Source organism: Rhinolophus sinicus, linkage group LG06, assembly GCF_036562045.2.
Source record: "Rhinolophus sinicus isolate RSC01 linkage group LG06, ASM3656204v1, whole genome shotgun sequence".
NCBI lineage: Eukaryota > Metazoa > Chordata > Mammalia > Chiroptera > Rhinolophidae > Rhinolophus > Rhinolophus sinicus.
The window spans coordinates 118,447,451-118,459,327 of NC_133756.1; the positions used below are offsets into that span (position 1 = coordinate 118,447,451).

An 11,877-nucleotide genomic window follows, 5' to 3' on the forward strand; every position below is an offset into this window, starting at 1 on the left:
GTCTTCACGGTTGGTGTTCTCTTCCAGTAAGCCAAGCCCACTCCTTTCTGTGTACAAACAAGCATGCTTCTTGAGGGTAGTTCTTTGGGTGGGTGGGTGGGTGGGGTTTCTTGGGCCTATTCTTGGGGGATTCAGAATATGTTGTGAAAGTGGCCTCTCACAGTGGGAATAAGTTCTTCCTCTGGCCTTAGCCCAGCCACACTGCCCACCGCCCTCTCCCCCAACTCCTCAAGAACTGGGTCACTTGCCAGTGCTGTGGCATGAAAGGCACACTCATGCCTCCCTCTGGTATCTCCAGATGTGACCAGTCCTCCTGTCACTGCTGGGCATCCGGATGTGCCAGCCTGGCAGGCCTTTCTGCCCAAGGTCAGCAATGGAGGCCAGCCTGAGGCCCATCGGCTGGGCCAGCGCTCTGACCCCTCTGGATCTGCCCAGTCTCCCCGCCCTGCAAACACGCCCCGTTTTCCTTGTCTTCCCACCAGTGACGATGACATTGTGTTTGAGGACTTTGCCCGTCAGAGACTGAAAGGCATGAAGGACGACAAGGAGGAGGAGGAAGACGGCGCCGGCTCGCCTCAGCTCAACGACCGATAGACGGGGCCGGCCCTCCCCTGGGCCGCGCCAGGGCCTCCGGCGCTGGGCTGCCTGTTCGCCTTCTTCCTATTCTGGTGCCCCCTCCCCTTTGTTCTTCCAGTTTCTACCAGGGGCCCAGTGGTCTTCCAGGTCATGGTGATGAACCTCTGGCCTCAGAACGGGCCTCATCACCATGCCAACAGAGCCACATGCACGACCTTCATCCCTCTACCACAGTCACCTCTCACTTCCCCTCTTTTCCTCCTGACCCCCAGAAAGGCCACCATGGCTCTGGCCTTGGAATTTGACTTGGGATGGGGAGCAGAGAAGGGAGGATGGGGCATGAAGGACTTGGAGGGATGGGGATGAGGGCTCAAGACGCGTCAGAGGATGTCCACCGTCCCAGGTGGTTAATACAGTCTGGCAGCTACAGGATGACCACACTGAAGGCCGCCTTCTTCCGGCTGGCTGGGCAGACGGGACGGGGGCTAGATTCCCAACGCCTTTTTGCAGTTCTGACCCACCAAATGCCTCTCCCTTTCCACCCTGTCCCTGCCCCTGTGTCTGACAGTGCCATTGGCGTAGACCCCAGGAGTGGAGACAGCAACGGGACTGACTTTCTTACCAGCAGTTACCTAGTGTAAGGCAAACTGTGGACTAGCTCAAGCCTATTTCAGTATTGTCAGATGTAACATCCTAGCTACCTTGTACCTTATGCGTGTGTCCTATCTATAAATATGCAGAGAGAGAGAGAGAAAGAGAAGGGAGGGGTCTTCAGAAAGTTCCAATCCCCTAAGAGTGAGCCAAAGCTCCTGAGGTTTCGTGAAGGGTGGCTCTGAGAGATGGGGGCAGGGGTGGGAAGGTGAGAATCTGCCCTATTCCCTTCTGTTGTGGACTTAAGAGCAATCAGTGATCCCACGGGAAGTAAGGCTAGAGGTTCAAAGAGGGCTGGGGCCACCGGTATCCTCCTGCCTCCCCTTGTAGTTCTCCAGGGCTGGGCTGGGCTGGCCCTGCAGGCTGGGAGAGAGTGCCTGAGGCCACTGTACCCACAGTCTAAGGGGAGCGTCCTTCCCTAGATGGTGGCAGGGTCCATCAGGATGCCCTCACCTGAAAGGGAGGGGGCTGGTGGGCAGCAAGAAGCCCTTTGTTTCCTTGGGGAGTTGACGACTCTCCCCAATAATTTCCAGCATCATGGGGACCCAGTACCCGTTGGCTGGTGTTGGTATGATTGGGACTTGGGGTGTTTCCAGTGCAATAGGACAGGCAGACGATGAGCTAGAAAGTGTTCAAAGGTGTCCGTTCTAGAATGGCCTTTGGTGTTCACTTACTGTGTGACCTTGGGCAAGTTCCTTTCCCTCTCTCAGCCTCAATTCTTCACCTAGAAAACCAAGGGGTTTGACCAGATGATCACAAAGGGCCTCTAAGAGTTTGTAAACATTAACGCTTCATGGGACCTCAGAGGTGGCAGGGCTACAGAGAGCGCCTACCCCCAGCCCCAGGCCTGGGAAGGGCCCTTCTTGGGTCTCTGGAGAGTTGCCTGATGTCAAGAGGCAGCCAGAGCTAACATGAGCTGCTGGCCCCTGGGGCCTGAGTATTACAAAAGGACAGAGCTTGTATTTGCTGAGGCTTGGGGTGGGGAAGGCTTGTAATAGGGCCTCAGGAGGTCACAGTCCCCTGTGGATGCTGACCCCTCAGGTTTACCTTAAGCACAAGCAAATATATTGATTTGTAGGACAAGAGACTCTCCTCAATTCCCGCTCCCTCCTACAGTAGTACCTTGGTTTTCTAACATCTCCGTTGACGAACATTTTGGTTTACAAACCCCATACACCTGGAAGTAAATGCTTTGGTTTTCGAACACGCCTCGAAAGTCAAACACGTCACGCGGCTTCTGCTGAGTGCAAGATCCTGAGGCCTAGCTGTCGGCTGTTTCCCAACGTTTCAGAACTCGAACGGTCTTCCGGAACAGATTACGTTCGAAACCCGAGGTACCACTGTATCTCTATCTCATACTTGTCTGAAACGGAGACAACAAAATTTTATTACACAAGTTAAATTTCAACACTTTTCAGTCCATCCCCTCCTGGGGTGGACTAGGCACCCATTTTCCATGGTGAGAGTACCCAGTTCCCATGCTTGGCACTGCACCCCAGCCCTTCCCTTCTGAATCTCACGAAGACTCAACCCAAGGGACCCCAGGTTCGAACCAAGTCAGCTCTGGAGAGTTGCACTCCCCTGGCTACCCTGGGGTCCTAGCTGTAGGTGTTTGGGCGTCCAACCCCTGCTAGAACTGGCTGGGCCGTTTGCACCTCATCAGGCAACTGTAAAGCTGATCAAATGCTGGAATAACGCACACGACAGGCATACGGTCTCCATTGTCTTCCTCTGGAACCTTTGGGGTTCATACAAGACCCTGTAGGATTTGGGATGATCACTCCCCTGCAACCCCCTGGCCCCCATCCCTAACCTGTGCACACGAAAGACTTGTCAGGCTGGTTTCTTGAGCTTCCGCTCCCTTAATAGCTCTCTCACACTTTTGGGTTTATCGTAGTGTTTACCTGAAATTTCTCCAGCTATAGAAAGCGTCATATCCCCGTCTAGCCTTTTATTCTTTGGGCGCAGGACTGCAGAAGGGCAGAGGTCAAGTTCATTTGAATTTGGCTGATAACCAGAGTCACAGAGATGGGTCAGTCCTAGCCCCTGTTCTCAGGAAGCTCAAGGTCAGGGGAAAGTCATGGGTGGGGGGGGAACGGGGCCATCATTCAGGGATCCATGGCTGCTGCTAGCCCATATAGTGCCTTGATGTGAATTAGAAACGGTGTCTCTTCCAGGTGGACTCAGCCCACAGCAGAAAGTACAGCTTTGTGAATGGTGCACAGGCTGAAGATTAGCCCCACTTACCCCTCCTGCATAGCCATGTGCTGTAGGCCAGGGAATGCACAGGTCCGAGCGTGTCCTCTGGCCTCTTCCTAAGAGAAAGGCCCAGATCAGCTTCCCAAGCTTCTAGTTGGCTCCAGACCCCACTCCCCTTGCAGATCCCAAACTTGACTGAGTCCTTCTCTGCAGGGTCCCTCTCCATCTGGAGTCATGTGAGACCCTGGGAGTTGGGGAGCCCCATGGCCCCAGGCACCAGCCCGTAGTGCCAGTTCTTTCTGTGCACACATTTGGGACCTGTGCTGACCATGCAGCGCCACACTGGGACTTCCCAGCGGGCCAGGAGGGTGGCATGTAAGTAGCAGTACGGTCCTGAGGGAAAAGCCCCAGGCAGAGGGACAGCTAGACTCCTCAACATTCCAACTAGGAGAAGAGTTTAGTGTCCGAGAAGCTAAGGATTGGGTTATTTCGCTGGACTCTATGTGCCTCCTCAGCCTCAGAGCCCAGGCAGGCGAGAGTGGGCTCACTTGGGGTGTTGGTTCAATTGGGGGAGCCGCTGGCAAGCTGGTTCCCATATGGTGCAGCAAAAAGCACACTGGCCCGGAAGTCCACAATGCTTCCCAGTCCTGACTGTACCCAACCAGCTGAAGGGTTTTGAGCAAGTCACTTAACCTCTTGGGCTTGTTTCTCTGACTGTAAAATGGGACAGTAATCCCTTCCCTGCCTGATTCAAGGATTTGTGACTCTCAGACGGATGAAAGTCAGTTGAGATGAAAGTCAGCCCTGTAAATTGCAAATGGCTGTACAAGCCATGACCCTGCCACCTTGGGGGAGTGGCCCAGGATCACACAGGAATTTGCCGTGGGCTGAGCCCTCCTTCCACAGGTCCTCATTTCTTGCCTGCTTCTCAGGCAGGTGGGTGTCAACCAGAATGAGATGCATCCAGTTAGGCTTTGGTGACCCAGCTGAGATGGAAATTGAGACACTAGGTAGGAATGCCATGCCCATGGATAGTGGTCCCAGCGACCAGGACAGAGACAAAATATGGATCTTGTCAGTGGCTGGGATGGGGAGCATCTTGGAGCCTCCCAGGCATGGTGTCACCCACATTCTCCATCTCAGGCCCCGCAGAGGCCAGGAAGCGTCGACTCTGGCCCCAGGTTAGGGAGAGCCCTCAGCCCCTGAATCATTGCTCCATCAGAGAACCCGAAGGGTGAGGTGGGATAGAAATTGCCTGCCCTTCAAAGTACAAGGCCCCCTTCAATTGGGGAGCCTTCAGGATCAACTGCAGCTGCCAATGCTTCCTAATGACACTTAGGAGCTATTTGGGCTTGGGGAGAACCCAGGCCTCATGCTGAGACTTGGGCCCCAGCTGACCCGTCCCCCGGTAGTTTCGTTAGCCCACAAAGGCAGCTTCTCTCCTGCCAGTGACTGAGGACTGGACATTCTCCGCTCGTCCCAGAGGAAGGCATTAGGCCCCAATCTTGAGTTCCTATAGGATTTCATGGACAGAAGCCTATACTTGTTCTGATACTTTTTAAAGTCAACAAGGACCAAAACAGACTCCTCCCCACCCCTCGTGTATAAGCCTGCCTGGGGTCTGTGTTTTGTCATCTTCGTCCAGGCAGCTCCATCACCTCGTCCTCCCTCCAGGACTGAGATGGCCTCCCTGCTGGGGCAGGATCAGCACCTCCGATACCCTCTTGCAGCATCGCTGCACAGTGGCTTCAAAGAGAGACCTGTTGAAGGAGGAGCATCACTCCCCCTCATCGCTCTTTCCCAACTCCACTCCAAAAGGGAAGTCAAAGCACAGGTCCCCAGGACCCATGACCTGCAGACACGCTGACACAGTGGTTTTCAAACCAGGTGCTGTGGAACCCTCGGTGTGACACAGAGTTCTGTCAGGGGCTGCTAAGGTGGGAAGAGGGGGGTGGAGGCGTAGGCTAGGTCTCCAGCCCTCCCCACATTCCCACTTCCGCCAGGACAACTCTGCTTTTATCTATCTTGCCTATTGAGGTTTTACCTTCAAACTTTCTTTTGAAGAAAAAAATTCTTCAAACCACCATTCTGAGGTTTGATCTTAGACCAGCAAGCACATGTTCCACTCTTGCTTTTCATGTTGGAATGGCTCTAGCATTCCAATACAAAGTATCTTTGTTACAAACACACACACTCACATCTGATGATTTTTTAGCACCCCACCCTAAAGCTGTGGCCTACATTTGATTTGGGCAGAGGCCTGGTGCTCAGTGAGGATGAGTCTTGACACTGATACTGGCCCGTGAAGAGTGGGGGCCGTGGAGCAAGGAAACAGGCCTAGCCCTCGCCCCAGAACTTGTGTCTGCACCCCAGTATGACCCTCACCTCTCCTGGCCCAGGACCATGGGATGACAGAAGGAACAGTGTGATGGGAGAAGGAGAAACTAGAGTCAGATTCCTCTTTATATTACAACCAGATAGATGGAAGTTCAGGTTTCACCAAAGAAATACTGAGGCAGGACTTAATGACAAAAGTCCCGTCTGTGAGGGCAGGATCTGTCCAGAGACCTTTTAGGCAGTAAGTTGCCCTCCGGCAATTCTAATAGGATTCCACGGCCACACTTGTGGACAACCAAACACGTGGGCCACAGGAGAGTGCCTGGAAGAGAGGCTGGTCCCCCACCTGCAATCTCCAGAATTCTCTCCCTGCCAGCCTGCCTTCTGCCCAGGCCCCTCAGCCGGGCTCACGAAGGGGTGGGCACTTTGATGAGACCTGGACCTGTTGTTGGCACAGAATCCTGCCTGCCCCACCCTCGCCCCGCAGGGCATTCTAGATGAAGATGTGAGGCTGAGGGCCCTGGGAACCCACTGACCTCAGTTTCTCCATGTGTAAGACGGGGCTAGTGCCAGACTCTGCCCACCTAACAGGGATTACTGCAAGGGTCATAGGAGGGGTGGGTATGAAAGGTGGTGTCATGTGAGAGGCGGGAGCCTCACAAACTCGGGGTGTGGTCAGGCCTGCATTGCACATCAGCAGAGCACTTGGGAACAAGCACAGGATGCACTGTCTGTCTTAATCTCTGCTCAGTGCTAAGGTCCAGACACAGGCACGGTGGTGGGTGGCTGCCTCTTCCTAATCCACGGGAGCCAGCTCTCAGCCTGACACAGTGACCGTGTGTGGGTCCTGGGCATGGGGAGTGACAAGTAGCTGGAACTGCATCTCCAGGTCTGTGGACCCTTCTGTTCAGTGATGATTTTGTGACACTCTCATTCCTGGGCCACCTACCAGGTTTATTTGTTGTACCTGTGGCATTCCTTATTATGTCAGATAAGTTATTACAGTTTATTCAACAGGACAAATGAACAAAAGAACCATAAATCGGAGACCATTAAAGGTTCTTTGTGACAGATGCTTGCTGTGCTTTTATTGCTGTCTCATAAGCCCCTGTCAGGACAGAGACCAGAAAATGCTGTCCCTGATGTCCTGGGCTGGTGGCTCCGTCACATGCTTTCTTCCCTTGTCTGTGGCTCCAACTCCAAACTGCACCCCTTCTAGAAACTGCCAGGAAACTTTCTCCTCACCCCTCTGCCATTTACCAGCTTTGTGGCCTTGGGAGAAGACCTCTGACCCCTCTCAGACACCACTGGAGCCCATGACCCCTGTTTGCTCCTGGGGTGAAGCCATCCCATCTTCTCTTTGGCATGACCACTTCCTCTGGAGGCCTTCCCAGTCCCAGCCCTGGTTTTCGTTCGTTTCTCATCGCCTGCTCTGCTGGGTCTCCCGGAAGTCACTTCAGCTTTCCATGACTTATCCCATACCTGTTCCAAAAAGAACACCTGGGAGGAGTGAGGAGCGAGGTGAGCAAGATTCAAATGATCATGTACTGTATGAATGCAAAAAGAAGATGCCAATGAATATAAGATGACTTTCCTAGAAAATTGATTATATATGAAAAACAACATTCTTTTACATTCCTGTAAAATAATGTGCAACTAAGATCAAAGCATTGCCCTCCTGGTTGGCCAGAAGGTGGTCTGTTTCCTCGGGTGCTCACTTCCAGCCAGAGGAGCGCTGTGGGAAGACACCGACATTTGAATCAGGAGACTTGAGTTAGGATGTTCATGCTGCCCTCCCCCATGGACTGTATCAGTCTGAGTCCAGATATGCTGGTATTTCAGTAGCAGGAATATAATCGAAGAAACTGGTTATAAAAATGTTGCAGGAGTTGAAAGGGCAAATGGAATGTGAGGCAACCCAGAGGTCAGGTACAGCAGGAAACCACGACCACGTGTAGGGTGGAAGGACAGGGAGAGGAGGTGGTGGTATAGAGCTAAGGAACCGGGGCAGCGCAGCAGGAACACTGAGGGAGAGACGGGATCTGAGGATCCAGACCGCAGAAGAAACACAGCTCTTGCTGGGGATGCTGCCCAAAGCAGAGAGAGTGGGAGAAATACTCTGGTTTCTCTTCTCCCACCCTCCAATTTCATGCCTGCGCCTCCTATTGGCAAAATCGAATTAAAAGCTAATTTTCAAGGCATCTTGGGAAATGTAGTTTGTGATGGTTGGTGCACTGGTGCACTGAAATACACGGCAGGAGGTCAGGGGATTAGATTAGAGAACAAATAGGCAAATCACCAGCTCTTCTTTAATTCTCATCCATAAAATAGAAATAACCACTTTGGCCTGGATACCACAATTTAGGGGAGCTCTGACATTTAACCGGGTATCTGGAAAATTCACATACACTGGGAAATTAAATAACAGATATCTAAATGGGTCAAAGAGAAAATCACAAGGAAAATTAGAAAATACTGTGAATTAAATGAAAAATGAAAACACAAATAACTAAATTTGTTGGATGCAGCTAAATTTTTTCAATAGATGCAGAAATGGCATTTGACAAAATTCAATACCCACTCATAAAACAAACAAACAAACAAACAAAAAACACCTCTCAGTAAACATTTTTAATCTGACAATGTGCATCTACAAAACACCCACAGCTAACACTATACTTAATGGTGAGAAGACTGAATATTTTTCCTCCAAAGCAAGGACGATTATTCTCACCACTTCTATTTAACACCCCTCTTGGAGGTCCTAGCCAGTGAAGTAAAGCAAGAAAAATATATAAAAGGCCTATGGATGATAAGGGAAGAAATAAAATGATCTCTATTCATAGACAACATGATTATTTACATAGAAAATCCCAAGAAAGCTACAAAAGAGATACTAGGACTAATAAGGAATTAACAGAGATTGTAGGATACATGATCAATATACAAAAATCAATTGTACTTCTGTATAGTAACACCAAACACTGGAAATTGGAAATAAAAAGGCAATGCCAAATAAAAAAAAATACCATCTATAATGGCACCAAAATAAAAATTCTTAGGTATAAATATAACAAATGTGTGCAAAACCCCTATGCACATCTCTAAAGCACAGAATGCTGATGAAAGAAATCAAAGAAAACTTAAATAAATTGAGACATGTACTATGTTCATGGATTGGAAGATTCAACACTATTAACGTATCAATTCTCTCCCAACTGATTATAGATTCAATCTAAATCAAGCTTTCTGCAGGGTTTTTTTTTTTTTTTTTTTGTAGATTGACAAGCTCATTCTAATATTTATGTGAAAAGATAAAGAAATTAAAATAGCCAAGCAATTTTTAAGAGGAAGAAGGAAGACAGAACTCACTACCTGATCTGAAGAATTACTATGAAGCTACAGTAATCAAGGCAGTGTGGTAGCAGTGTCTACATAAATGGAATGAGAGCCAGAAACCAGAATTAGACCTGCACATACACTGTCAATTGATTTTCCAACAAGGTGCAAAGGCAATCCAGTTGTTGTCTTTTCAATAAATAATGCTGGTGAGGATATGGAAGACCTGGAACACTCTTTGTGGAAATGAAAAATGGTAAAGACACCTTTTTAAAAAATTATGTATCTGGTTAGCTCAGTTGGTTAGAGTGCGGAGCCCTTAACAACAAGGTTGCCAGTTCGATCCCCACATGGGCCACTGTGAGCTGCGCCCTCCACAACTAGACTGAAACAAATACTTGACTTGGAGCTTATGGGTCCTGGAAAAACACAAATAAATAACAGTTTTTTAAAAATGTATTTTAAAAAATCATTTTTCAATAACAGTTGACATACAATATTACATTAGCTTTAGGTGGACAACATAGTGATTAGACATTTATGTACCTTACAAAGTGATCGTCCCGACAAGTCTAGAACCCATCTGATACCACACATAGTTATTACAATGTTATTAACTATATTCCCTATGCTGTGGCACAGACACTTTGAAAAATAGTTTGGCAGTTCCTTATAAATTTAAACATACTACAAGAGTTAGCAGTTCTACTCCCAAAAGAAATGAAGAATTATATTCTTACAAAAACCCATACATGAACATTAATAATGGCTGTATTCGTAATTGTCAAAAACTGGAATGTTCTTCAGCTAATGTGAATAGATAAATTATTGTACAGGCTTTCAATGGAATACTACTCAGTGATAAAAATGAACAAACTAGCAATACTTACAACACATGGATGAATCTCAAATGCATTATGCTAAGTGAAAGAAGCCAGACTTAAAAGGACAAATTTGTATGATTCTATTTATACGACATTTTGGAAAAGGCAAAACTATGGGGACAGAAAACAGACCATTAGCTGCCAGTGGCTGGGGTTGAAGGATGGTTGGCTACAAAAAGGGGCAACAGAAGGGTTTGGGGGGTGGGGATGGAACTGTCCATATCTTGATTGTCCAAATCAACTGTATGCCAAAAAGAGTGGATACTCTATGCAAATATGTATCTTAACAAAAAAGCCAAAAAATCGGTGGTGGTGGGGGGTGGCTGCTGGAAAAGAAACTAAACAATTTATAGCTCACAAACCACAAACAATATTTACTGGCCTTGTACCATTTACTAGGGCTTATGCTGGGCCCTGAAGATACAAAGATAAATGAGACAATCCCTTTGTTCAAGGTACCTCCAGATTCATAAGAGGATAAGGTATGACAACAAAAGTATGGATTGGCTGTTAAGAAATTTGGAGATGAGGCTGACATGTATTCGTGGCATGCCATGAGAGCGCCAAGGAGGGGTCATCACGTCCAGCTGGAGTGGGTGAGATGGGAAAGAAGGCAGTCTTCCTAGAGGAGGAATTGCTTCAACTGAGTTTTGAAGGATGAAAAGGAGTTAGGCGGGTGAAGAGAGGGCATTCTAGGTACAAGGGATGGCACATGGGAAGTCTCAGGGGGTGAGGCAACCTGAGACCTTCAGGGAATTGTAAGGACTTTGGTGTGGTTAGGATGAAGGGAACCAGAAGAGCTGGCAGGAGATGGGAGGGAGGTTACAGATATTCAGAACTTGGTTTCTATCCAGAAGACAGTGAGCCAGGTTTAAGCAGGTCGGTGAGAGGGATCAAACTCATGCATTTCTAGGATCCCTGGCTGCATTGCAGAGTATGGATGGTGTGGGGGTGGGGGTGGGGGGCTGGAGGCAGGGGGACCAGAGAGGAACCTGAGAGCTGGGACCAGATGGAGAAGCGGAAGAAGGACTGATTGGAAAGGTATTTAGGGGTAGAGTAGCCAGAACTGGACTCTCATCAGATATTTGAACATTCTGTCTCAAACAAACTGCGCTCACTGTTTCTTCTGCCTGAAAGGATCTTTTCTGGGCTCCTAACCAATTGTGTTCCCTCCCATTCTTCAGGGTAAGACACCTTCTGGGGGAGGGGAGTATGCCTGACTACCCCATTCAAAGGACACCCTTCCCCATCGTTCTCAGATCACTGTTTATTTATTTTCCTCCTAAGTATCTTGTTTGTTTATTTGTTTATAGTCTAAGCACGTGGCTCTGTGTTCTAAGTCTAACTTGGCCCCTTATTAGTGGAGTGACTTTGAAAATTATTTATCTTTGTGTGCCTTAGTTTCTTCATTTGTAAAGTAGGAATAATAATAATACTTACTTCATAGAATTGTCATCAGGCGAAAATGGGTTAATATGTCTTAAGTGCCTAGAACAATCCCTGGCACATAGTAAGCATATATAACTGTTAATTATCACTATTATCATTTTATAAGGGCATATACCTTGTCATTTTTCTTTAATACTGTATCCTCAGCTTCTTCCTAGCCCAGTGCTTGGCACATAGTAGGCACTTATTGTTGAATGGATTGTGACTAAATCCAATCCAAAAAGGAACTTTCCCATCTTTACCAGCAGATGGCGCATGTATGCAAAGAAAAATTAAAACTGGTCCGGCTTGGACACAACTGGCCAACAGATGTCGCTGCAGTTCCCTGGGGGCAAGGAATTAAGGCTGAACCAGCCAATGGCAAACGTTGCTCAGATAGGACGCTGGATAAGTACTCCAAATGGAGGGCCAGAGAACTATAATTGTATTAAAAAATCAAAGT

The 11,877-nt window shown here is 48.4% G+C and overlaps 1 protein-coding gene across 7 annotated transcripts in view; it reads left to right on the forward strand.

The window, feature by feature from the left end:
* Positions 1–6,834, forward strand: part of ARRB1 (arrestin beta 1) — a 71,506-nt gene extending 64,672 nt beyond the window's left edge. For all 7 annotated transcript variants that reach the window (XM_019726468.2, XM_074335761.1, XM_019726469.2 and 4 more), the window contains one exon: positions 483–6,834. In XM_019726468.2, the coding sequence (XP_019582027.1) occupies positions 483–594 (112 nt within the window). In that variant the 3' untranslated portion in view covers positions 595–6,834. The remainder of the gene's footprint in view (positions 1–482) is intronic.
* The last annotated feature ends 5,043 nt before the right edge of the window (positions 6,835–11,877 follow it).